The sequence below is a fragment of the Poeciliopsis prolifica genome, unplaced genomic scaffold (assembly GCF_027474105.1).
Source record: "Poeciliopsis prolifica strain line A6 unplaced genomic scaffold, Auburn_PproV2 SCAFFOLD024, whole genome shotgun sequence".
Lineage (NCBI taxonomy): Eukaryota > Metazoa > Chordata > Actinopteri > Cyprinodontiformes > Poeciliidae > Poeciliopsis > Poeciliopsis prolifica.
The window spans coordinates 4,491,072-4,518,994 of NW_026562399.1; the positions used below are offsets into that span (position 1 = coordinate 4,491,072).

The 27,923-nt window shown below is 40.3% G+C and overlaps 1 protein-coding gene across 1 annotated transcript; it reads left to right on the top strand.

The window, feature by feature from the left end:
* The first annotated feature begins 73 nt into the window (after positions 1 to 73).
* Positions 74 to 27,895, top strand: tlcd3a (TLC domain containing 3A). Its single transcript, XM_055046901.1, has 5 exons — positions 74 to 517; positions 7,729 to 7,815; positions 9,389 to 9,608; positions 15,865 to 15,960; positions 18,117 to 27,895. Exons 1-5 carry the CDS (start codon positions 396 to 398, stop codon positions 18,393 to 18,395), a joined length of 804 nt encoding a protein of 267 aa, XP_054902876.1. The 5' UTR covers positions 74 to 395; the 3' UTR covers positions 18,396 to 27,895.
* Positions 27,896 to 27,923: the final 28 nt, after the last annotated feature.

Sequence of the window (27,923 nt, forward strand, 5' to 3'; positions counted from 1 at the left end):
CATTACAAAGGAGTGATTTTAAGCAGAAGAAAACACTTTTCCAAATCAGTCCATCCATCCACTGAATGTCAAGGGGAACATTTCACGCGTTAACAGCGCAGCTCTTCAAAGTAAACGCATTTCCGGCCGTGCTTTTATTGTGTTCGTCTCCTGAGCGGAAGTGGAGCGTAAGCGTTAGATAAGGAGCTCAGCATCGACTCCGCTGCTGCTGCTGCGCTTCTCTTCACTGTGACTGTGCGGAGATGTTAGACCGTTCTCGGTGAAAAAGCACCGAAGCTCTGCCCCGTGGAAATGCCTCACCGCCGCAGGCTGTAACCGAGCGGGATTCGCGGACAGCCGAGCGGGGCAGAGAAGGCCAGGTCTCCGGGACAGGTTGGGAGGAAAACACCGGCAGGATGTGGCAAGTTTTAGCATGCGGGGCTGTAGTTTTCCCCGGTCTTTTCTTCGTCTTCAGGAAGATTCTGCCCGCCGTGTTCAAACACTGGACCGATGCCGACGTGGTTCTGGTCAGCGAGAGGTAACGTGACTCGGTTCGGTTCGGCTGTTTTCGGAACGTCTTGGCTGATTATCGGGGTTTAAGCTAGTAACGGTCGCTCTCATCCAGTTAGCTGCCTGCGCTGCTGCACTTTCTTCCCCCGGCAGAGGAAATGTTCCTGAAACGGGGATATTTCATCCTGCCGCGGGGTTTTCCTGCTCCTGTCGGGGTTTAGTTAGCTTTTCGCTCACTGGACGCATTATTACATAAATGTCACCGCGCATCCAAACTATGGGTCCCTGCAGGGAAAAAAGCAAAGTGTGAGAAACGTCTCCGTTCTGGGTTTACATGGGAATGTTGATGGGATTAGGTCACATGTAGACTGGGATTAGTCTCCTGCAGACTGGGATTACACTCCAACATTTTATGGACTAACAAATTGGGCTGGGAAATATATCTGTAAACTTATTTGTCCCGTCATATACTCAGTTATCCTTCCTTCCATCTGGTCTTTTTTTCCTTCCTTCCTCCTTTCCTTTTCTTCCTTTTTTCTACCATTTTCCCTTACTTGTTTCCTTCCTTGCCCCTATTTATTTTCTTGTTTTATAAATCCTTATTTTCTGCCATTTTTTTTTCCTGTTTCTGCATCCTTTCGTTCTTAGCCGCCTACCTTTTTAAACTCCATTTTTCTGTCATCTTTTTTAAGTCCTTGTTTCTGTTTTTCTTTCCCAACATTCCCTGCTTGTTTCTACCCCTTTGCATTCTCTGTTTCCTGCCTTCTTTCCTTGTTTACTAAACCGTTTCCTTCCTTGCTGCCTTCATAATTTCCTTTCCTGTGTCCTCCCTCTCTCACACAGTTTTGTCAGGTCAGAGGTTAGACCTCGCTCCCCAATCATGCCACCCACAGGAAGTATGACATCATACCCCAGTGGGTCACTCTTCACCTCCAGACTGGAAACCAGCAGGATTTTCTAACTGCTGCTGAGTTCTCACTATCTAACCATAATCCTCACCAACCAAAACAACGGCCACATTGAAAATGTTTCCATCAGCAGTTCCAACGTGTTCAGTGTAATTATTAACTTTAGTCTTCATAATTTAGCTCATGTATCGATTCAGTTGATCACAAGGAGCTCTGAAAATGTAAGGTGATACAGGACGACAGCAGACAGATCGATCAATAGGGAGTAAAACCGATGTTTGAGGCCATCTTGATGCTGATGGTGAAGGGATAAGGTTGGTCATGTTGTTTGGTCATATGATCAGGATGAACCAATAAATTGGTCGGCCGATATATCTGGACCGATTTCCTTAAATTTGGGAGATCGGAGCTTGTTGGTCTGGCGACGTCGTTGTCCTGTGGCGTCTTCGTGTGAAAAGTCGCTATATTTAGCAACTTTCCAGAAAATAAAAGTCCATATCGGCCAAAATCGGAAAGTCAGACTTTTTAGAGGTTTGTGATCAGCCAGAAAACTGCAGTTGGTTCTCGCCTCCTATTGTTCCATCTTAGCGCTGTGGTTTCGTTTTTGTTTTTTATAACTTCTCCAGAATTTTTTCTAGTAATTATCAATTAGTGTTTTGTTAATTTCTTGAATGTCACCAAACTGCTGTTTGTGATCTTTCCTGTTTTATCCTCAGTTTTCACATTGTTGTTTTTTTTAGCACTTATGAGTCGTGGTGGGGAAACCTGGAACCGCTGCTGTGCCAGTTACTCAGCAGGCTGTTGCTAGGTAACCAAAGAGTGGCTATTGTCTTTCCTCTTTCTTCGTCTCCCAGAATGCCGTGCGGTTTTGGATCGGACTTCAGTGAATATTCTCGAATATTTTATCAGATGAATTTCTGTTGATATTGATCACATGTCTATGGTGATGGATATTGTTGTTTTTGTTGTCCTGCGCTGGTGCAAACGAACAACTGCATTCGGCTTGGGTGCTTATGGTATCGTTTATTATGATAAATTTCTTATAAGCATTTAGATTTATTTTGGTCATAAATTCCAATTGACAATGTTTAAGACGTCCTAAACTGTCCGATGATCAGATTGATAATTTTACTTTTGGAAGCTCCACTAAATCTGAAAATACACTCACCACATGCAATTTAAATAACACTTCTTTACACATTACAGAGGATCATCTCTCTAACAGTTATTATCCAATTGTTAAGCTAATTTTAGCACAAGATTGTGATTAATTGATTAATTGCTTATTGTGACAGGTTAGTTGTTTATTTCTAGGGAGTTGAATTCGTCTTAAGGAGTTTCCTAAACGTAAACGGTTCCCTCCTCAGTGATGGCTGCTGTTTGTAGTGAGCCGGGTCAGCGGGACAGTCATTTCTGCTGCCAGTCCGGTTAATCCTGAACCCTGTTAGTGAGCAACGCTTCAGCTCATTTCCTAATGCTCAGCCAGCGGAGAGCCTGGCTGGAGCAGCATTCACGCCCCAGGGGAAGACGCCCTGTTCATCCGCCACAGAAACGACGTCTATTATTCCTCAGAGGAGAAATCCAGGAATCGTTTCTGATGTTTCCTCAATGTAGTTTAGCTTCAGATCATCAATACTGCTGACATCAGGCAAAAATAACCTGAGAAAATACAAGCGGCACTTTTCAAACATGCACAGCAGGTCTGATGTGAAAAAATGTGAAGAATTTACTGGTCCTTCAACATGAAGTACAATAGAAATATTCAGCAACAAAGAGTCACACATTCAAAGCAAATAGACTCACAGAAAGATAGCAAAATAAAATATGTAAAAGCAGAATACAGAGCAAAACACTGTACAGAAAGGTCAAAATTTAAAGATAAATATGGTGGTTCTAAAAACAATAAGTAGGTTAACTTAAAAATATGCATTGGTGGTGAGCATTTGTCTCATGACTTACCATTTATTATTATAAAGTTTATTATAAGGCTTATTTGTTACTGTCAATTAATAATGTTTAAAATCTTCCAAGTTTTGTCATTTTTTTAATTTTCGCCACTGTTTATGGAGAGTATCAGTATCATTAAGTTCAAAAATTAAAAACAGTTACAGTGTGCAGGTTAGGGATACACATCAAAAAGTTTTTTTTTTTAATTTAACAAGCTTCCAAAAGAAACGTTTTATAAATGGGAATGATTTCTAAGAGCAGAATTTGTATTTGTGAAGCTTTAATATCTGTGACCCGCAGTCACAGACGTCGTTGTCTAAAGAAGACGTAATAGGTGAAACTTATCACCACTTTTATCTGCGTTTATTCTGCGTTTTCATAATTAGGACTGACGTGATAAAATCCTCCCAGGACGATAAAGCGTCCCTGAAGTTATTATGATGAATAGATTATTGTTTTTAGACCATTTTCCAGTATTGTTATTGCTGAGAAGAACAACTGCGGCTCCATGGAGTTCATGAAGTTAATAAGTTTATGTGATAAGTTTGGCTCCGTCTTGTTTGGCGTGTAAACACACAGTGATGAGTTTGCCTGAGCGATGCAGAAGAAACTCCAGCCAGAGTCACATTACCAGCATTATGCAACCCGACTACTACAGCTGGGCTGGAGGCACGGCGGCCGGCTCCAGTTTCCGTCCCGACAGCCACGGTATCACCTTCTGTTAAAAGTGTCTTAATGGTTTCAATGTGACACCAACACAAAGCAGTGAAAAAGGAAAAATTATAACTTCTTTAAAAAAAAAAAAACTAAAACAAAGTTTGAAAAAAAAAAAAAACTGAAACAAAGTTTGAAAAAAAAAAAAATAAAATCTGAAAAAATGTTTTGAAGAAAACAAAATCTGAAAAAATATCTGGAAAAAAAAACTGAAACAAAATAAAACCCGAAAGAAAAATCCTAAAGAAATTGAAATATAGAAAATCTTAAAAAAATAAAAACTCACAATTATTTTGAAGAAAAAAAAATATTTCAAAAGTAGGTAACTGCATAAATTTCATGATTGCAAACATTCTGAATTATCCTCAAAACATTTTCAAAGTGAGTGTTTGAAAAACAAAAGTTTTTCAAACTTTTGTTTTTGAAGCATCCTTCACTTGCAGTGACATTGCAACAAATTTCCCACCATGTCGATTAGAATTAAAATGCTGACTCAGCAGATTGTCTTCACTCTGTGGTATTTCTGGAGGAAGTTTGTGGTTTTGTGAGCAACATCGATCTTTTTTGTTTTCCTTTGAAGACCTGGACATAAAACGAACTGGTTCAGATCACGATCCACTGAATCGATGAACCGTTTACAGTCGATCGCATTTACTCTCCTTCCATCAATCAAGAAGTGGTTCAACATAAACAAGATCATCAACATCATTTCCTGTTTTCTAAATGATTAACCGCTGCTCAGGCACTCAGCGACGCGGCAGCATCCATTTATCAGATGATGTGGTTCTAATGTGGAGAGAGACTTCCTGTTCCAGTCCTGGAGGATCAGAACCGGCTCCGGTACCGAGTGCCGGGGTCTGCCGGGCTGAGCAGCAGCAGCCTGTAGGAAGGAAACACTGAGGCCTAATGCAGCAGGAGCATAAAGCCAGGCATTTCTCCTTTTCCCTTCTCGCTCTGCTCACCCCACCGACCTCAGAGTTTCGTCAGCGGGGGGGTTACTGGCGGACACAATGAATGAACGGCAGACTGTGTGAAATCTGGGTCTTGTGACAAGGCGTGCAGCCACACAGTCAGAGCAGCAGGACTGGAGGGGGAAATGTTCCCTTCCTCCAGTCTGTGGTTTCAACCAACAACCAGCAACTTTTCAGGGTTTTCTTCTTTAAAATTACCAAAACTGAGCTGAAAACCCGTCTTCTTGGAAAACAACGTACTCTTTCACATTTGTTACAAACTTTGAACTTTAAGGAGGATTTCCCTCCTGATAGACCGGTAGACTTGGCATATTTGGGACCAAAACTTTATCAACTGCTCCATCTCCACCTGCTGTGGTTCTCCTCTCTGCTCTGAGTCAAACCAAACAAACCCTTTGAGCAACCTCCTGCACCAAGAACCACTGACATAAATGACACAAAAACCTTGGGAGAAGACACGGCACAACTTCCTTCATGAAATGGAAAACAAAAATGGGTGTTTGGAGTTTGGTGCCTCTGGTAAGGCACAGACCCACCAGTGAGTGTGAAACTTTGTAACTTCAGGACAAATGTATTTCCAGCTCCACCTGAGCTCTTTAACTGTTTTTCAGAAAAGCCAGAAACCACTTTAAGCGACAGTAAAGCCAGCATTCTGACTTTCACTGCTGTGTGACATCTGCATTCCTCTATATATGATTTATTTATTTTTTTTCCATTACAAGAATGAGTTCGTAATGTTATCAGAATGAGCCAGTGAAGTGGGCAAGATGGAGTTGCATCGTCGGCGGGACGGGGTCGCGTCGTCGTCGGGACGGGGTCGCGTCGGCGGCGGGACGGGGTCGTAACATTATGAGAACTCCAATTCAAAAAGTAACATAAAAGTCCACAACCTTTTTTTTTATTAAAATAACTTTTTCTCAGAATATAAAGATGTTTTTCTAGTAAAATTGTCTTTATTCTGCTGATATTACGACTGTTCTTGCAATAAAAATGTAGCTAATATTCCATTCCAAGACGCAGAAGGGATGTTTGAAGTAAAAACCACTTGTACAGTGTTTTCTATGATTCGTAGAAAAAACATTATGAAAGGAAAGTAAGGGGTAAAAAAAAGCTTTTCTCTAAATGTGAGATTTAGTTTTAAGCTGTACCAATAAAGCCTTTTCCCCTCATCAATGTGCGTTTGTTATGCACATCCATCAGAGGAAATCATTATTCAACAAAGTGTTGTGTAAACGGAGCTATTACAGCTCCAGAGCGGGGAGGGGGGATTAAATGAAATGTTTTCAGATTTTAAAGGAGCTTAGTGTCAGTGCTGCCAAGCTGGAGCGCCGCCAGCAGCAGAGCCGGTCCCAGCTGAAGCTCCCATTCACAACCTGGTGATGTAACCACAGGTCCTGCTCCGACACCACCCGCCTTCATCCTGCTGCTCTGTCCCTTCATCGCTGGCTTCCCAGAGGTCACAGAGCTGGCAAAGACGCAACCTCTCCTGGGTCACCGCTCTGGGCAAAGAGGGAGGAAACGGGCGACGCTAATACAACTATGCTATGCTACGTTATGCTACACTAAGAATGGCCTACAACATGACCTCTGTCCACTTTATGAAGCTTTACTTACACCAGAGTAGCAGATCATTCCCCATTGTATTTAAAATCTATGTGCTTGTGTGGAGGTTCCTCCATCTTTTCCTCAGTGTTTGTATTTATTTAAATGTTTTTACATTAATAATTTACCTTTTTCTCTGGTGGTGGGTTTTGTATTAGGTTGTTTACTAATTTGGGTGGACACATTTAGTAAACACCTGATGTGTATTTAGATCATTAACTCTTTTGTTGTTTTTGTTGAGTTTGAAGGACTGGCTGGGGGAAGATGATTGGTTTAAGGCAAACCAGGAAATGGAACAAACCATTAGAGGACTTGATGTGGAAAATTCTTCCTCTCTCTCTACCAATTGCATTACTGCTAAAACATTTATGGTGTTGGGTTATTTTGTCCTAATTCAAATCAAAAATGTTTTGATTTTAATTAGTTATTGATGTTTATGTATTGTTTGTTGTCTTCTTCCTCAGCTCTCTTCATTTGTGTATAAATTCCCCTGCGTGTTCATTGTGTGAAGTCAGTTTTTTTGGTTTGTTATGTTGAGTTAGGTATACCTTAGTTGGTTTCTTTTGGGCCCATTTTTCTTATTATTTTTTTTTAGATTTGTTGTAGAAAGCCTTTTAAGATTTTTTAAATAAATAGAAGTTATTTTTTTCATACATGAATTTGTCCTTGTTCCTTGGTGCTCGGACCATAACAGCTTGTTTCAGAATCATGCTGTAATCTGTAGAAAACTCCGAAATTTAACTCGCAGAAATGTGCAGAAACCCTGATTTCTGAAGATTTCCCAGAGTTTTAATGTTTGCACCATAAATGTGTAAAAACTTGTGACACCTGCAGCTCATCCGCCCTGCTGGACGCCAGAGCAGAACTTCCTGTTGGCTGATTCCTCCGTTATAAACGAACTAATTAATATTATAATATTAAACGCTGGTTATTTATTGACAGTTTACCAGCTGCTTGTTCAGACTTTGATCCGGAAAGCGTGAACCGTTAGAAATGTTCTGATGCACAGACGTTCCCTGGGGGCCATCTTTAATAACTATTATTAAAGCCAAAATTTATTTCAGGTGATGATGATGAACGGATGTCTTTCTTTGCAGACTGGTGTCCTCCATCCACGCTGTCATGGCAACAACAGCAGGGGTCATCGTGGTTTCCTCATGCAGCAACAACATCATTTATGACAGGTCAGATTTTATTGTTATAGTCCTTGTAGCTCAAATTCAATTTTCTTCCAGCATGTCTTAGTGGGAATGTTTGGAAGCATTACAAAGAGTAAATATCTTACATTCAGCACTTGGCTTTACTTTGGATAAACAGATGTTAATGAGCATAAGCTTTCTAGTCTTATTTCATCAGAACAATGGCTGTTTTACCTTTAATAGATAAACTTGAGTCTTTCTCTGTTTCCTTTTGTTTCTTTCTGCCTTGTAGTTCCATTATTCATCCTTTGTTTGTTTCTTAATGTCTTGTTTTAGTCATTTCTCTCGCTTTCTCAAGAAAGAACATATGGATGACTGAACATATTTAGATTTTATTAAAAAAAAGATAAAAATTATTGACACCCTTGCTTATAATGTGTGGATAATATATTAAGTGTCTCTAAAATCTGGTTTGGTTGTGGACAAGCTTTTTTGTTTTATATAAACCACACAGATGCATATCCATTCATGGTGAGGTATTATTGTGGTAACAAAATTATGATGAAAAATGATTTATTACACATTCTTAGGGCAACTGAAAATTCTGTGCCAGGTAGTTGCATAAAAACAAAGGATTACATTTTTTTAAAATCATAACTTACATTGTTTTCACAATGGCTCTATAAGATATCATGATGAAATTCCCAGTCCATATTTCACACCCTTAGTAGCCACCAATAGGAATAATTTGGTACAAACAAGATGGCCTCTTCATGGACCTGCTATTGACTGATGTGTGTGCTAGCGTAGCGCTGGCCTCTCTGTGGTTCAGGAAAGTGTGATATTAGGCTAATGCTAGCCCTTTAATCCCACTGAGTCAGCAGCCGGACCAAGCAGTCCCAGTTTCAGCCTGCTAATCCTCCCCCTCCAGATTAAATCCTCAGCGCTGCTCAGTTCAGTGACGCTCATTGAGCCTGGAGCTTATCAGACCCATGCTCCACACGATCGGCCAGAGTCGGAACCTGTCATTTGGTCGGGACGCTTCGCCTCATCTGCTGGACGTAATGAAAGAGGCCTCGTTAAATCTGACTTGGTTTATTTACCATTTTCCGGAACATCAACAACATCTGAGCTAGAACGCAGCCTGTGATTTATATAAGACGTCTTAAAGGGACACAGGGTTCCTGCACAGAATGGGAACATCTGGGGATTCACTTCAGTGTTTCCTGCTTTAGAGAAGCAGAATATAAGGACTCTGGGGGAAATATAAGTACTTCCAGACTTTATTGTCTATTCAGTTCACTAAATGCTGTCCTTCCATCTTTCCTACCTTGAACCATTGTTTGTCTTAACCTGCCCTGCTGTCTTGATGGCATCTTAAAGGCACGATTAGCATCAGAGGATTTTTCCAGCTCACTCAGTTTTCCATTCTGATCTCTTTGACCAGTTTCTGCTTTTAATCTTTTCCCCCCAAGTTTCAGAGCAAAAAAAAGGTCAAAGGTTGTCATTTTTATTCAGTTCTGTTGTCTTAATGAACCTCTACCTTACTCTTAACATGAACCTACCTGCTGATTCTGCTGGTTTTCCATCTGCTGACATAAGTCTCCTTTCTCCTCAGGCACTGGCTGGCCACCTATTTCGTCATTTGGTACGGCGTCCCCTACATGACATACGACATCTTCGCCATGTACCTCAGCCACTACTACCGCTACCACGTGAAGGGCCACGAGGACTACAAGCAGCACTCGCTGAGGACCGTCAACTCCTTCGTCCGGAGAGAGTTTCTGCTGGTGCTGCACCACATCGCGCTGCTCACCATCCTGCTGCCTATCACACTGGTATGGAGGGAAGGGGAGGGGAGAGGACAGGAAGGGGTCCTGAGACAGCAGTGATGAGGCCAGTAGTTCAAAGCCAACAATTAAAAAAGCTGGATGCAGGCAGGCAGCTCGGCTGGTGATAAATCTGCAGCTTGACGCATCAGGATTAGATGTTGCTGACACACAAGGAAGCACCTAGAGAGGAGAAAACGTCCAAACAGGCTCAGAAAGACAGAAAACGCCACAAACGCATGAATTCAAACTCATAAAACTCAAAGTTTCCAACATGAGTTTGTACATTTTGGTGATTCACATATTATTTTTTTTTTTTTTCTGGTACGTCCATAAATCTGACTCACAAGCTGCATGATCCGCTAACAGCAGTGATAGATGAAAGTGTCATTTTTTGAAATTCTATAGTTTTTGATTAAATTGGGATTAATTGGACCCTGAAATGAACTCAGTTAACATTTTAATGTACTCGTAATACTAATTACATGCAAATCTACGTAAACTTAGCATTATTATTGTAATAAGTTAGCTGTTAGCTCTCCTGAGGAGCACCAACAACTACAGATACTAACTTATATCTAGATGTCTGCGTGTCGCCAACTTAGCAAATTTGTTGTCATATTTATCAGACAATAAAATCTGAATCAGGTCTTTTTGAAACATCGACTGGTCGACGCTTGGCATCGGCCAATCAGGATGAAGGGAGATCATAGCTGATTGTTTTCTGTTATTGTAAAAAGCCGTCTATGAAAGTTCTCCTGATGTTTCCATGTAGGAGAGAGAAAGTTGTCCAATGAATGTGATCAGATGGTTAGAAAATCTGGTCAACAGTCCTGAGGTTGATGATTACTTCTGATGAGTAAAAATCATGTGATTTTTCCGTAGACCCGCCTGCCAGTAACCCATTAATGCGGGAGCTCTGATGCGTTGCAGTGGTTTCAAATCAATCCGCACACAAAGCTGCATTACCTCCTAATGATTGCTTAAGTGGCAGCAGAAAATAGACCCAGAACTCAATGTCATGGATTAGCTATGAAGTACCGATCAAACGCTGTGGGTCTGGCCGGCCCGGGTGGAAATAAGGCGGACGCGGCCTGAAACAAGGAAGCGACTAAAAATAGCAGGAACATCACTTTGAATGCAGACTTTAGATCTGATGGCAGAACGCATCCCTGCTTTTATTACTGCTCGCCTGTTTCTGTTCTGAGACATTCAGCTGAGATGAAAATTAAATTAACTGAGTCAGTTTGGTTTTTAGGCTGTCTGGTGCATTTTGATCCAACTCCAGTCCGTTTGATTAAAAAGTCTGGTCCGTTTGGGGAGATGTGAACGTGTAACTGAACTCTGCTGCAGACGAAAAGGAACTTCAAACCTCGGTCTGGGTTCAGTTGATGTGAACTCTAGTTTGGTTTGAATGCACATGAGAACGCCAAGAGGGCCGGAGACCGCCCCAAAAGCAGGAAGTGGACTACAGTGCAGGGCATTCTGGGTAAATGTAATTAAAACTAAAACAGCGCTAGCATGGGAAATGGCTCATGGTTTTTAGCTGAAGACTAAAGAAGTCCTCCAACCGCTAAAATCTGACCCCTCCATTTTAGTTTCCATTTTGTGAAGAAGGAAGTTGCACTCAGTGTCTTCTTCAGAGGTCGCTTGCGGTGCCCCTCAAGCGAGGAGGGGAACAGTTTGCTCAAAAGGTTTGGTTGGTTTGACTCGGAGCAGAGAGAAAGAGAACCGCAGCAGCTGGAGACAAACAGATGCTGCTGTTAAGTTTCATTTTTTGCTCTTCAGCAGACATTTCTCCAATCCAGTCAACTGTATAACCACACTGTCCTGCAGGTTGAACATTTGCTTAAATAAATGACCCGATATTATTCTGGTCACGTCTCTTTCCGTTAATGATTCAGTAATTGAATCATGTAACCATGACTGTTGGACCTGTTAGTTTTCTGTTTAGCTACTACACCTCGCAGTGAATTATTCATCATTCAGGAAGATCATCTCTACAAAACAGCGGCTAATATGGCCACTTGTCGCTTATAAAATCCATTTTTATGAATTTTATAAAGTAATTTAAGAGATCGATCAGAACTGGTTTTATGTTTATCCTGTCGGCCGGGCAGGTCGGTGGTCCAGGTGGAAACCAGGCCTTTGTTAGCAGTCTGCGCTCTCAGATCACATTACCCTACATTATTCAGCTGCAGTTGGCCTCTCCGTTCAAAATGCTCCTCCCCGTTCTTTGTTTCTACTCCTGTTCCCTCACTCATCAGCTTCATGCCAGTTTGGCCACAAAGTCCCACTCTGAGAGGAGGGGAACGTGCTGGGATGAATGGAAACCTCCCAGTATGGAGAACACCGAGCACACGTCCCGAAACTGAATACTGGAAAACATTTCAGAGGAACTGTAGCAATCAGACGGTCATTTATACGCTTATATTCATTTAGTTTAACTTATTTATTCTGCAAATAATAAACAACAAAAAACATGATGGCCTGTATGAGTTATAGTTGCTTATTTTACATAACATAAGATAAAAGACTCAGAAAAGACAGAAGAACTAAATGTATCATCTTTATTAGAACGTGTCTAAATTAAAAACAAAAATTAATTGAAGATTTTAAAAGGAAGCTGGTCCAAACCACTCTTGTCACGTGAAAAGGTAATCACCCCTTCATTGAATAATAAATCAACGCTAATTAATAGCAGCTTTTGGAAAATGAAGTTCAGTTTCTATCAGGATGTTCAGTCTTGACTGTCAGACCAGAAGAAATCTCTTTATTAGAACCAGATTGGCAGCATGAAGTAGGCTGAAAGGTTGCAAGAAGCACGGAGCCCTGCTTCCAGTTTGAAGTGACCCTTTCTCCTGGTTCCAGGTGTTTTATCAGCAGCTGATCCTCTGAGGTTGGTTTCCTGAACCTCATCTGCTTTCAAGTTGATGCTGAATACTTGTGGCAGAAAATTTGAATGATTCCCTGAGCAGATGGAGCATCTGATGGGAACCACAGATAATCTATTGTTACAAGCGGCTGTAGGCAAATCACAGGCTCTAATGTCTCAGGTGTAAAAAAATTTACACCCTAAACTGTTTCTGTTTTGCTTTGCTTTTTTCATCACATTTCAGCTTATTCTAAACAAAGAGAAAAGCTGCTACATTATGATTTTCATTTATTAAGAAGTAAAAGCTTTAAAGCAACCTGGTGCTAATGGGAATGTTAGCACACGCTACGCCGGTCTTCAGTAGAAACGACCTGCTTAAGGGAACATCAACATCCATCCATTTTTCTGTTCACCCTTGTCCCCAGTGAGGTCGGGAGGTGCTGGTGCCTATGTCCAGCTACATTCCGGGTGAGAGGCCAGGTCACCTGGACAGGTCGCCAGCCTGTTGCAGGGCAACACAGAAACAGACAAGACAAACAACCATGGACACACACACTTGCACCTAGGGAGAATTTAGAGAGACCAATCTACCTAAGAAGGATGTTCCACATTTTTAAACAGGCCACAGGTTTCAAGCAATATTGGGAAGAGAAAGGATCTCTGGTGACAAAAATCCTCAGATAGTGTAGTGCCGTATGACAAGGTATGAAAACATTAGATATGTAACAAAAACTGACACTTTATCGTACAGTGAAGAGATTAGTGATTGATCCAGAACACAGATGGGTTTGTACAGACAAAGGCATAATGAGGAAGATTTCTGTTAGACAAATTCATGGGATTAAGAGCAGCTGTTAAAATGCCCTTAAAAGCAGTAAATAGTTACTGGAAGCTGCTGGAGCTTCTGGAAGCTCCAGGTGGAGGATCCTCCAGAGGCTTGCTGTGCATGAATCTACTATTGGGCCCCTAACCAGAGCTCACAAGTAGTAACGGTTGCAGTGGGCCCAGCCAGACATGAAGATTAACTTTCAAACAGACTTGTTGACTGAGGACTGCTGTGCAACCCTGGATGGTCCAGATGGACGCAGTAATGGATCCCAACACGATTGTGATGTCAGCAAGGAGGTGGTGGAGTCATGCTTTGGGCCCAAATCATGGGGAGAGAATCATTGGTCGGCCCCTCCAGAGTCCCGAAGGTGTGAAAATGACCTCAGCAAAGTATATGGACTTTCTGACTGATCACTTTCTTTCATGGTTCAAAAAGAAGAGCTGCACCTTCAGTAGCAAAATCATCCTCATGCATATTGATGCTGCAAGGAATACCACTGTGTCATTGGCTGCTGTGGGCATAAAAGGGGAGAAACTCATGGTGTGGTCACCGTTTTCCTCTGACCTCTGACCCTATTGAGAACCTTTTGGTCCTCAAGCAGAAGATCTGATGGTGGAATGCAGTTCATATCAAAACTGCAGCTCTGGGAAGGTTTTCTGACATCCTGCCAAGAAATTCAAGCAGAAACTTTCCACAAACTCACAAGTTTAATGGATGCAAGAATTGTGCAGTGATATCAAAGAAAGAGTTCAATGTTTAGATGTTTTTGATTGAAATAGCTTTTGACTTTAGTACATGCGACCACTAAATGTTGCACAGTCAAAGAATGACCACTTTGCTGCTGACTGTTAATTTATTGCGACAAGTTTAGACAGGCCTCTGTGTTCTTCTGGGTCAGCAGAAGTTTCAGCCTTCAAACTCTACCATTTTTGTCTCTTTCTTATTGAATCGTGACCTTTGACCTGAACTAGGTCAGTGAGGCTTGCAGGGCTTCAGATTTTGTGCTGGATCTGTCGTTGATGAGAGATTCTGCTGGCTTGTTGTGTGGATTCTGGTTCTACTAAGGTTCTCTGGACTTCCAGAACCTTCCACATGGTTCTGTCATCAGATGGAGGTCACAGATTTTTGCTTCTGTTGTTGAATTTCTTTGGTTTGGGATGAAATATGTTGCTTTTCTGGATCTCTAGGCCTACTTCCGGCTGCCAGACAGGTTCTGATCCAGTGATTCCTTCGTTCTCCAGCTGAGGCAGTAATGAGACCCGGGTCTGGAATTGTCTGCTGGAATTGAATCCAATATTGAGGTTTAGTCCAATTATATAAGGTATAAATACTTTCCCATACTGGCCCAGGTTGGGTTGAGATTCTTTTTTCTCTTTTATTTAAATGAGTTAAAAACAGTTTTATTGTATATTCTCTTACTGTGATACATTTCTCAGTTCTGCCTCACCTGTCGCCAGGCGGATCAGCAGGAGCCTCTGGTGGTGGGTCCTCTGGTGACAGGTGGTGAAGCCTGGCCTGCAGGCTCATGGTTTATTGATCCAGCCCAGCTGCAGGCAGGCTTGCCTTTTGTTTTCAGGCTCTTTATCCACCTGGTCTGACTCACCTGTTCTGGGGGCGGTGTCCGTCACCACTGCTCAATATTTGAAGGCTTCATTCATTACTTATAACCAGGACGCCACACCATCCCACCCGCCTACAGCTGGCTCCGCTGCGGACGTGTTGTCGTTTTTGTGAAATTCAAAACAAATACAACATTGAATAAAACCTGATTACTATTATCATTATTATTATGTCTATTCATAGGTCGTAGTAAGGATGTCACTATATGTCATCACTATGTAAATTTTAGTATTATTCTATTATCATTATATAGCCAGGAAATGGTCTCAAAACAACTATTACTGTTTGCAGTAACGGAACAACTTATCGTCCAGCAAAATTTATTATTGTGACAATTTATTATATGTTTACATTTGATTAAATGTAAACATTGATCAGTAAATAATCAATATTTATTTACTAAATGGTGGTGAAAATACTAAAACTTAGCAGTTGAAACATTATAGACAGTTTTAGGGTGTTTTAAACATCATTAACTGGAATTTATTGTGACAACGATGAATCAAAATTCTTATGAATTTACTACGATAAATGATGAACGATATACAACAGCCGTGCACAAGTACCTGAGACTCAGTCTAAAAACACTTATTAAAATCAAATGGATTAATTCACAATAAAAAGCAATAAAAGTGAAAAGGTTCAAGGGGGTGTGACACTTTTTATCTCTCTAACATTCATATTTTTTATATTTTTATTTTTCACAGCAAAGTGGAACCCCAAAAGTAGCATGATGTTTGTATCTGACTGAAATGAAGTAAATGTTTGTTGTTTTTCCACAAGGAACTAGAAACTAAACCCAAATGGCAGCATTTCACTAAGATGTCAGCTAAAGAAATCTGATAGCTTTAACTGTTCCTCCATGAAAGAAAAGGCAGATCAGATGGTGATTATTGGTGAAGTTTGGTGGGAAACGGTTTTATTGTCTCTGTTTGTCTCAGTTCTTTAGGAAGGACCAGGGGGATTTCTTCATCGGCTGCTTGTTCCTGACAGAGCTCAGCACGCCCTTCGTCTCACTGGGGAAGATTCTCATCCAGGTGAGACGCATGCTAATGCTAACGCTAACAAAAACTCCTGTTTACTGGGAGGACAGCCAGCTACTGGTGGAAACGTAAAAAGGTTCAGAGGCGGGTTAGTATTTATTTGAAAAAGGTTTTTCTTCAGATGAATAGAACTGATTTTTTTTTTATTGGTCAATACATGAGTTATTGGTTGTGTTTGTTTATTAATGTGAGTATAAAGGTAAAAAGGAGTAATCTGGGATTTTAAAATCTATAATAATGATGTTGGAGCAGTTGGGAACTTGGAGAGTTTAAACTGATTGATGCTTCAGATATTTTCCAGACTCAAATTGAAAATTTGTCCTAAATATTAACAAATTATCAAACATTTAAAGTTTTATTTTGGAGCTGCTGACTTCCTGGTTTGCCCCTCCGACAGGAAGTGATGCAAGCTCTTCAGCTCTGGTCTTCTGCTGATGCTGGCCGATCGTTTCCCCTCAGGGCTTCTTGAGGAGCTGTGATTACTGCTGAGGGACAAATTATTCACCTCTAAATATGATTTATTCAGCTGCTGAAACTGAACCAGAAAAACAAAAGCAACAAGTTTTATTTTTAATCAGAACCGTGCAGCAGCGGTCCAGTCAAAGGTTCTGTCTGTTCATAGCAACAACAGGCCAACGAAAGCTTCAGCCTTCCTGGGAATCTGAATACTTACGCAGAACTTTAACAGAAAACTCAATAATATTGTTCATTTTGACATTAAATTAAATTTCTGTTTTTGTATTTGAAGATGTGTTTAGTCTGAAAATGTGTATGTAAACTTCTGGTTCCAGTTATATGTCAGAAAAACATCAGAACTCGGTCCAGTGAGAGGTTCTGATCTCTGTAAACCCAGTGAATCCTTTAGATCTCTGCTGACTTCTCGTGTCGGCAGGAGAAACTACGGTTCTGCTGCTCCAGTTGGATCAGAACCATCAGAATCAAGCAGATGTGTTTACTGGGTCGTTTGGTTCTGGTCAGATGACTTCCTGTTGTGTCTGGACCAGCAGGAAGTTCTCTCTTTTCGTTAGAACCATGAAGCTCATTTGGTTCCTCCAGGTCTGGAGGTTTAGCTAGAAGAAATATAAGAAAATTCAGAGACTTGAATTCGATCCAACCTTCCTCTAAGACGTTTTTCCTTCTGCTAAACTTTCTATTAGTACACTGAGATACACAGGGATCTGTCTTCTTCCTTTTTTTTCTTTATTGTTTTTTTTGTCTTGATTTCTTTTTCTTAATCTTTTCTTAATATTATTTATCCATTTTCTCATTCTTGATCTCTGTTTTGATTTCAGTCTTGATTTTCTGAATTTCCTTTTTCTTTGATGTATTTCTCTTGTTTTTTTCTTTGTTTTTGTTTAGATTTTTTTTGTTTTGATTTTCTATTTGTTCTTTCTTTCCCTTTATTTCTATCCTTTCATCCTTTCTCCTTTTTCTGTCTTTCCTGATCAAAATCTGTTTCTTTAAATCTGGACATCAGAGGCTGGAATGAATATTCCTCATAAACGATAAAAACTCGATGATTCATCTTTAATTCGGACCTCGGGGTTTGATGATGTCAGCTGTTTCCTTTAAAAGCATTGTTACATCCAGTGGTCCCAACCCGACGCGGCCCGGTTCTGACTAATAGAACCTATGACCGGGAAGACTCATTAAAACACTCCGACGTTCCCCACATGTTGACGCTCATTATCCAGATTTCCTCCTGCAGCTCTGATGGATGAAAACTCTCAGAACAACAGAGCAACCAATACCGACCCGACCCGGGTCATCAGCATGATAAAAAAGCTTCTGGTAACGAGTGGAAGGTTCTGATGCAGCGAGTCCAACATGAATTAAAGCAAAATGAATCTGAATTTATCTAAAAGTTTCTGTTTTCTAACAAATTACATTAACAGTGAAACTCCTCTACCTCTTTCTACCACATTTTATCCTTCCACTAAACTTTCTATTAGTAAACTTGTATAGACTGGGTTCCTAGGCAGTTTGGAAACATCTGGAGTTAGATAATGATGCGGCATCACTTCCTGTTTAAACCCAACTATTCAAAATCAAGCTTTGTGTTGTGTTTAAGGACCCAAAATGAAGTGGTACGATCAGGTCGTCTGCTGGTTGAATTTTAACGGCTTCCTCTTCCTTCTTCGCCCCTCCAGCTGAGCCTCCAGGAGTGCTGGCTGCATAAGGTCAATGGTGGCATGGTGCTGCTGACCTTCTTCATGTGCCGCATCGCCCTCTTCCCCTTCATGTACTGGATGTACGGCCGTCACTACGGCATCCCGCTGCACGCCGTTCCCTTCCACCTGCCGCTCGCCACCAACCTGGGTAACTGCTGCATCCTGGCGCCGCAGCTCTACTGGTTTGTGTTGCTGGTGAGGAAGGGCTACCGACTGTACCTGCGGAGCCGCGGGCCGCCGTCCACCAAGGAGGATTGATGCTGCGGCTGCGCTATCTGGACCCGTTACGGTACTGTAGTTAACCAGGACTGCCTGCTCTCTGTCGCTCCTCCTGGGCCTCCATACTCCAACTCCTCTGTAACAAAGCTGTTGCCTGAAGGACCTCTCACTCTTGTCTGATTTTACTGCACTCTGAAGAAAGGTCACATTCACCTCACTGGGAGCGGGAGGCAGAGCTTCCTGGGGACTTTCTCTGATCTTTCACTCCTGCTGCTGATGGAGAGGTTTGTTACGGCACTAGCTGCTAGCCGCTAGTGGTCGGTGGTTATGTTACAGCTCTGATGTCACGCCTCCTGGGAGCGCCTCATCCCCATTTAAATCTGTTACAAATCTGCATCGATATTCCAACTACACTGTTTATTTTTAAACTTTATCGGGGCGATTAAACGTTTCTGAAATTTCAGGGTGGCAGAAGTTTCAAGGGCTCATTTTTAGGATCTGATTTCATCGTTAAAATCGGAAACGAATTGGATCATCCAGGAGTTTTTTTTTTAATTTTATTTCATTTACTGCTGTGTGATTTTTCTAATGTGAATTTCCTTTTTCATTGCATAATCTCAGTTTAGGTTACACTGGAGGAGAGCGGAGTTAGGGCAGCTGGGAAGAGGCAGGATGATGGCTCAGGTTCTGATCCAGTAAGGCTAATGCTAGCTTCTCAGCTGGATTTATTGTCCAGAAACCCAGTTTATTAACAAAAAGAAACAATTCAGCATGCCACCTTAATTAGGACATCACAAAACTTCAACATTGATATTCCAGCACATTTATTTAGGTATTTTTTCCCCACTTTTTCCTTTTTCCAATTTTTTCGTTTCTTTTTTAAAAATTTTTCTTTTCTTTTTTTTTTTAATCCTGGCCTTTTTTTCTCTTTTAGTTCCCAACAATTTTATTAAAACCAGAAAAATGTAACACTAAAATATTCAAACCGGCCAAACAGGTGTACGGATGGGCTGACCAATGAGCTGTCAGGGGGCGGGGCTTGCGGTGTGGTTGTAGCAGAGGCTCAACCATTTAAACATCCAGACTTTGTTTTTCTGCACCACCTGAGTTCAAATCAGCAGTTTGAGGTTTTGTTTGAACCCCGTTGGGCCTTGGGCCCGGACATGTCGCCCTGCTAACGAGGCTGACATCAGGAGGTCAGAGGTCAGCCTCTCAGTGGGTCCATCAATTTGTGTGAACTTCTTTTATGAGTGGCTGCCTAAAGCACTTAACAGGAAGGACTGTATATGAAGATTTAAAGATTGAAATCATGTTTTATTTTAGCTTGAAGACAGTTTGCTAACTCAAAGTGAACCTGCTGAACATGAGAGGACCATTCCCTCATCCTGGTAGATATTTATCAGAAAGATAATCAACACTTATTGATTAGTTTTAGTTTGCTGTCTATATCATTAAAATATCTATAGAAAAGCTAATTATATTTCACATCTAGGGTTTGAAGTCATGAAGACTTTGTGTGTCAGATGATTTTATTGTTTCCTGTAACTTCTCTATGCAACAGAGGCCTCTGCAGCGCCGTAGTCAGCCATAATGAAGTCATCCTTTGACATAGCGATCCAACGCTAAGTTTCTAACGTCTGGTTCGTCAGATTTAAAGCTGTAGGGTCATTACTGAAAGCCGGATCAGAATTAATGCGTTCACACAGCAGGTCAAGATTCTAAACTCACATTTGTAATTTTTGCGTGGCCATTCCTGACACTAATTAAATACGACTGCAATCAGATTTCTGTGTGAGCGGTTTGACACCAAACTGAAGAAGAGCGTAGCTGTCTTCCAGCAGCATTCGGTCTACAGCAGCAAAGATGGCCGCCGCACTCTGGATGGGTTTTAAAGTTATTCAGAGCCGACAGTATGGCCACCAGATCAGAACCAAATCACATCAACTCATAAATAGAAAGACCAGCTCAGAGCCCTTAGTGGAGCATTGACTCCGGCTTCTGACCCGGTTCTGTTTGGACATGGAGTCAGACCAGGAGTGGTGGGGTTTGGCTGTGATGCGTTCGCTAACTCAGACTGATTTCATCACTTCGTTATTATCATTATCATTTTCAGCTGTTGTTTACATCCAGATTTGCTGCCTGGATTCTTCTGATCAAGTAAAATTCGGATAAAATGGGACACGACTGTTCAAACTGCAGACGTTTTGAAAATGACCAGATCCGATTTAGTTCCACGTCTGGAAGTGGAGCGGATCTGAACGGGGCCGTTCAGGCTGCTGTGACAAAGTCCGATTTGGGTCGTAGTCGCCTGCTGTGTGAACGTACGAGACACTACGGATAACAAGGTGGAGAAGATTCTGCGAAGAACCAACCAGTGAAGATTGGACCACTTTGACCAATTGGACCGATTGGTGGGAGGAATCGGTCCGGATGGATGAAGTGAGGCCTGTTGCTCGGCTCTGTTAACGGTCGGCTTCCTGGACCTAGAGCGGATGGAGTAGAGCGTCTCCATGCTGGGAAGTCTTTACTCTCTTAGGATGTCTTTCCACATCACAGTTCGGTAGATTCAGTTCTGTTGGAACCAAAACTTCACCATCTGATCCATCTCCAGCTGCTGTGGTTCTCTTGTTCTTGGTTGGTTGCTTGGAGATTGCAGCTAGCTTAAAGCTGCTGCTGCTGGAAGTTCCAACCTTCATCCATAGCCAGATGATTACCTGGTGCAGAACCGTGAAGCAGGCCTAACCAGATCTGAGTCCATCTTCAGTGATCCAGCATTTCTAACACTGGCCTCAGTGATTTAAGCTAGCAGAGCAAGTTGGGTTGTAGCAGAGCATGGGACTAAGCTGAGTCAGGAAGTGTTTGTTGTTGTCTGGATTACTGATGGGATCAATCAAAGTTCTGATTGCTTTGTGGTTTTATTTCCTCCACCCACAAACTAACAGAACTTGGACACCTCAGTGTTTCAGATCATCAAACCAGGTTTTATATCAGACAAAGAGAAACAAAGTAAGTGCAGCCAATTCATTAGGACCTGTCTGATAGCATGAAGTAGGCAAATCACATCCAATCTGAAGAAATTCGAGGAACAGACTATAAATAAGCATCCCTCAGTCTGGAAGGAGTTACAGAACCGTCTACAAGGTTCTGTAACTCAATAGGACTGGGATCCACTCATGGAGAACTGTCCCAGGAAAGGCTAAGGTACCAGAATGGCTCCAGAAAAACATCAGGGTTACTCATCCAGGAGGACCAAAAGAACCCACAACAAAATTTTTATGTCATATTGTCTGAAACCATAGCTTCTCCCTCAGTTAAGGTCAGAGGTCTCGACTGCACAATAAGTAAGAGAAACTGGGATAAAATGGCTTCCATGGGAGTGATCTAAGACCAGAACCACTGCTGACCCAAAACAGCACAAAGGCTCATCCTAATGTGATGGAATCAGGAGTTCTGCTCTTTGTCTGACTGTCAGTCAGGTTGTGATCTTAAACTGAAATATCTCAAAAACCAAAACGATGGTTTTGGAGTGGCCTAGTCAAAGACTTGGCGTAACACTTTAGCACACCCTCAAACAGGTTAATCCAGCTAGAAAACCCTCCAACGTCTGAATTAGATAATTTCAGTAAAGCGGCGAGGGTCAAAGTTCGTCCAGAGAGACTGAAGAACACCTGGTGGAACCAGCAGTATGAAGGTTTGGGGTGTGAAAACTTTCCCCAGCGGATCGGTCGGGTTCCCTTTGTCTCACATTAAGTCTGGTTTGGTGATCTGAAGTGTCTCTTTAATGTGCTAAAGCGTTCCTGCAGATCATTCCCTTCTCATTCGCTGAAGCCAATCAGGTTAGGGTCCTCTGCTGCCCCCTGCTGGCGGGACTCATTCCTCCAGCCGCATGATTTTCTCCATCCAGCTTCCATAAAACGCGCTGAAGAAAAGGAATATGTTGCTGCTTTATTAATACATATTCTGAGGTTTTAATAAACCAGATACCTCAAACATTAATTATTTCTTGTTTTGCTTTCAAGGTGAATCTTAACTTAAAGAAATGAATCAACCCATAAAAAAATCTGAGCCACACATCTTAAATCGAATACATGTAGCATTTTTATTTTAAAACATTTTAATATGTTTTTATTATTAATGTACTTGTGAACACAGTAAGCATATCTTTATTTGTATGGCAAGTCATTAGTATCAAAAGTAAATCATAAATAACAGGATAGGGCATTTTAACCAGTTCACCTCACCTTACCAACTATTTTTAAGACATCAAGCATTATTAATCTTTAACAGGAACATGTTTATTTATTATTCAGTACACTACTATAGTTTTCCGTTTTGTTTCATAACCTGTACTTATATTTTAGTGATTCTAAACTTGTAGTGGTCTGTTAAAATACCCTAAAGTCCAGGAGGAAAAAAAAACTTCTTGATAATAAAATATACACAAATGCCATTATGTCACTGTTGCTAAATAAAAATACCCCCAGCCCCTCAAAAACAAAGTTTGATTAGAACAACAGGGGTGTCCAAACCTTTTGTCACTGGAATCTAAAGTACTTACAGATCAAAAATTTAAAAAAGTAAATAGATTTTGTTTCTCGGTTTGTGGGAAATGAATATTTTATTCAATATATACATAAAAAAAACTTTAAAAGGATTTAATTATAAGAAAGGAATCTGGTTTCCAAATTATTTTGGCTCAATTGAACAAATTTATTCTCTGTTATAAAATCAGAATTTGGGTCACTTTATTTCAAAATTATTATGTTTAGCCTGATTTAATAAATTAAATAAAAGCTGGTTTAGGTGTAGGAAATTTGGCTTTTCTGGATAAATGTTCAACTCTTGATTTTAAAAACCTGGAAATTAAAAGACAAATAATTTGCATTGTACTGAACATTTTCCATTGTTAAAATATGTTTCTTTTACCTTTCAAAATTTTACCTTGATTAAAAATATAACATTGGACACCCCAATGCATTAACATGCAGATTATTTTTTATACCAACGGCTTGCCATATATCCATCTCATCAAAAGCTTTCAGTAATAATCCAGAACTTTTTTAGATCCATAAATTTCAGTCCTAAGTAAACCAAAGTGTCCCGTCTGTTTAACTTTATTTTTAGCATGTAGCCATAACAATACAGACTTATATTAAAGTTTTATATTATAAATTCTATTTATCATTTTTGAAAATGGAGTTAAGCTGCAAAAAAACATTCACCAGGATCTTCTAAATATTATTGGACGCAGTTTAGACTTGCAGGGCCACTTTATTAGGAACACCTATTTTATTATTCCCATTATTGCTGATCTACTGGGATTTTCACCGATAACCTCTTATCCTGTTGGTTTATCAGCCGACTTTTACCATAAAAGAAGACTTCTTTAGAAAACAAATGTGATTTTGATTTATTCAACCTGTTTAAAAGACAGCGATACAAATTGTCTGACAGTAGGCTGAATGTTTCTCTGCAAACAGGATATTTTGATTTTCACAATGTGAAAGGCTCTTCAAAGTTTTTTTTTATCTACAAATATTTAAGATTCCACTTTCTGTTAAAAAAAAAAAACATAAAATAAACTTTTTTTCCCCTCATTTAATCAAAACAAAATACTGTAATTTTTGAGGCTTTAGAATTTTGTTTTGACTTAACAATTTTGTAAATAAGTTTGGACACTGCTGTCCGACTGAATCTGTGTACCACAGCATGTAGGCGGTTCTGATGACGGGGTTTGTACCTGATAAAGTGGCCATGTACGCCTCTGTTTCTACCTAGTGGTTGAAACTGACAAAGTTTTATCCCCGACAATTGACCCATAGCATGTCGTTCCTGACCCGCCTTCAGTTATAGGTCAATAGCTCAACAGTCCAGTCCGGTTAGGGCGCAGTACTTCAATCAGTGGTCAGAAAAACCTTGCAGATTTGTCATCGTACTAAGAAGACGCTGAGCACAACTTCCTTCACCAAAAGGAAACGAAATGGAGACGTCAGATTTTAGTGGTGTAAGACCACGAGCCATTTTTCGCGCTAGGCTAGCATGTTTGTTTTGGTTGCATTTACCCAACCAAAACAAACCAAAATGCCCTGCCCTGTAATCCACTTCCTGCGTTTGGCGCGGTCTCCGGTCCACTTGGCATTCACATATGCTTCCAAACCGAACCAGAGTTCACTTCAACAGAACCCAGACCGAGGTTTGCAGGACCAGAATTCGATTAGCCTTCACACCTCACTAACAGGACCAGACCGAACAGGGCCGATGTGAATTCACTCCTTCTTACTCCCAACCTATGATTTTCTTCTTTGTTCTTGCATTCAGCCATTATCACTAAAGGTCAATTCACCGTTGACCAAGATGACGTTTCTGGTAATGGTTATAGTCAGGAGTTCGCATTTTAACATAAAGGTAAATTAGGATTGTTGATCTTCCTGTTGAATCTGAAATTCAAAGATATTGATTTTGGTTGTCAACTTAAACCCTTTAACAGATTTGGCAATCGAGCCATCTGCTAGAATGTTAGCATGCTAATCTTTGAGCACTTTTTTTCCCAACAACACATTGACCTCTGCTAGATGTTATTTTACTGCTGCGTCACATCAAGACCTTAATGAAGCCTTTGATATTGTTTCAGGCAGAGTGGATTTTAATTCATACATTCCTAATTATCCAACATAATCAGCATATGCTAATTTTCAGAACTGCTGAGTCACTTTAAGCTCAAAGCTGGCATGTCGACTAGCTAGCTGAGACTTCTTTGCTAACGGTTTCACAAAAGTTTGTTTCTGACAGAAAGACATAATAGAAATTATTTATTAACTTCAGTGTGTCTGAATAAACTTTAGAGTCAATAATCAACAGAATATGATGATGTAAACAGCCCCAAACTACATATTTGTGACCAAAATCTCAAAACAATTGATCCACTTTACAATAACGCTTCCCTTTATAAATGTATAAATTCGGTGAATAGCCAGGATACATTTATAAATCACCAATAAGAAGCTTTAAGACTATTTCTACTAATTCAGACAGAATAACTGTTTTTTTTTAAAATTGGTTTAAAAAGTAATTTAGTAGACTTTAACAATGGTACTCCTGTCTTGAAAGCAGTGAAATTCAATAAACTCAAATTTTTTTTTTGGCCGTTTTGTTACTACGGGCCTTCAAATTAAAAGCACTAGTAAGGTATTACTGGAACCGGTTTAAATTCTACGATCTTTAACTAAAGACCGACTTCTGTTGCTATTTTATAACAGTAAATTTAAGTCCAGAAAGTGGACTTAAATTTTCTAAAACATTCTTTTTCATTTTTCTTTTTTTTTTCATTTTCTAAAAGAATGAAAGTCAAGAGTAAGAGGAAATGTAGTAAAAATACTATATAAATAAAAATGAAGTCGTTTTGGTTTCTTTGGCCTTTAGACCAGGAGTTTCCTGATGCCAAACAAACCGTTTTTATTAGTTTTTTTGCTTTTAAGAAAATAAACTGCGTATCCAGAAACCAGGCGGTCATTTTCCTTCCTGAAGAACCAGAAGCTGATAGATGTAAAACCAGATGTTAGGAAGATGTTTTGTTTGCCAGAAAATAATAAAAGCTGATTTGAAAACTTGAATTAACCCTGTTTTTATGCCGTTCTGCATGGAGTTGTGGGTCATTTGCACTAAAATGTTGTTACAGGGAACAGAGAGAGGACACTGTGCTGGTCAGAGCATTTCAGCCTAAAGCTAACGGACAAAACATGCAGCTGGTTTAGATTAACACTAGGGGGCAGCAAATCACGCTGGTCCACCAGCTGCAGCATCTCATCTGGTTTTTAGTAGAACAAGAATGTTTTTAGTAAAAGTCATGCAGCAAAACATGAAGTTTTGTACTAAAATCCTGCTAAAACATTTATGTATAGAAAAGGAGGTAAACCCTGCAGGATTTTAGAAAGAAAAATTCAGGTGTTTAGTATAAAACATGCATTTTTTATGTGTACTGCAGCTTGGATTCAGCAATTGAATATAATTGAGTTTTGCAGTGATTTGACCAGAGTCATAAGGCTGGAAGAGGCCTTTCAGAGTTTGGATGGGACCACCATCTCGCATGTCGCCACTAGGGGTCAGCACTGACTCTGCTTGCTGGTTTTGCTTTTATTTTGTAAATTCAATCAGCTCCACACAGTGGGACGTGGAGACGAGGTTTATTCCTCACTTATTTATCAGATATTTACATTTTCAACACAAACTCAGCCAAATGAGAGTGTTTTAGGTTAATTAATGTGGATTATTTGAGGCATTTAAACGGATTCAGAGCATGAAAACATGGAACCCATCCCTTTCTGACAGCTGCCATATTTATTAAGCTAAAACATGTTCCTCACCTGTTGCTTTTGTGACAGTTTTTACATTTACCAGAGCGTTTAAATCTGAAGTTTGCGTTGGAGCGGCTGACGGTTTCAACCGTCAACCTCGACCGGATCGTCCAGTAAGAATTTCCCATTCCTCAAAGAAATCCTGCATGTGGCTCAATAAAAAATAAATATCAGAGTAAAACTTTTCCTAGGGCTGAAATTGATCTGTTGACTGAACCAAACTTGGTCTCCGGTGCCTTGTGAAATATTTGATATTTATATCTACAAAACCAAGTTTAAAGAGCTAAGTTGGCAGGCCGTGTTTCCAGGTTGTGGCTGTGTTTATGATATTCTTTATTTTAAATTAAAGTTTGCAGAAATGAGGCTCATTAAAGTCAACTTTTGTTTTTAACTCATAGATATCTGTTGTAAGGAGGTGAAAATCTATATTTTCTAGTCTTGCAGCTTTTAATTGGGCATTCGGATAATTTCTTTCTATTGCTTGAGGTTTAAATTTTGGTTTAATTTGCTGTGTCTGTTGATTAGTGCAGAGGTGTCCAAAGTGTGGCTGGTGGGCCGTTTGTGGCCCTCAGAATCGGTTTGTTTGGTCCAAAATTCAAAACTGATGTTTGTTTTTGTTTTAGGAAAAGTTTTGGATTTTAACCGAAGGAAGTAAAACACAAACCAACCATGCTTTTTGCTTTTATTTAAGTCTCAAACGTCCAGTGAATTTTACAGAAAATCAACCCAAAAATACGCAAGATAAAACTGAAATCAGTTACAACCTGACCTAAAATTTAGTTCAGTTTCAGGTTTTGTCATTTCCATTTGGTCAGGATTGACCCTGGAGTTCATCAGGGCGGACAGTTTGGACCCCTCTGCTTTAGTGTTTTAACGTTTGGAGTTCAGGCGTGACTCTGCTGTCCATATCACTCCGTTTTCCCAACCAATTTGAACGCAGCGCCTTCACAACCTTTAACACTTCCTGCCCCTTTTATTTTTGATAACTCTAATTTTTTCAAGCATATACAGAATCTATCTCAGACTTAATCCATCTGTTCCGGTTTTTTTGTAGCGTGACTTTTTTCGGGGAAACTTTTCCTACCTAAAATGTGACTCAGCTGTTTTCTGAGATGAAGCGGAGTTATGTAATGTAGCTTGTGAAATGAGAGCACCCCTTTAAAATCCAATAAATTTGATTTGATAGACTGTTTGCTGTCGGCTTCGTCTGTGCACT

What these genes read in the sequence shown, in the direction of transcription:
- tlcd3a (XM_055046901.1), top strand. Translation starts at nt 396, where the DNA reads ATGTGGCAAGTTTTAGCATGCGGGGCTGTAGTTTTCCCCGGTCTTTTC. An exon ending in TCCTGCTGCCTATCACACTG is followed by an intron (nt 9,609 to 15,864) that starts GTATGGAGGGAA and finishes TGTTTGTCTCAG; the next exon opens with TTCTTTAGGAAGGACCAGGG. An exon ending in TGGGGAAGATTCTCATCCAG is followed by an intron (nt 15,961 to 18,116) that starts GTGAGACGCATG and finishes TCGCCCCTCCAG; the next exon opens with CTGAGCCTCCAGGAGTGCTG.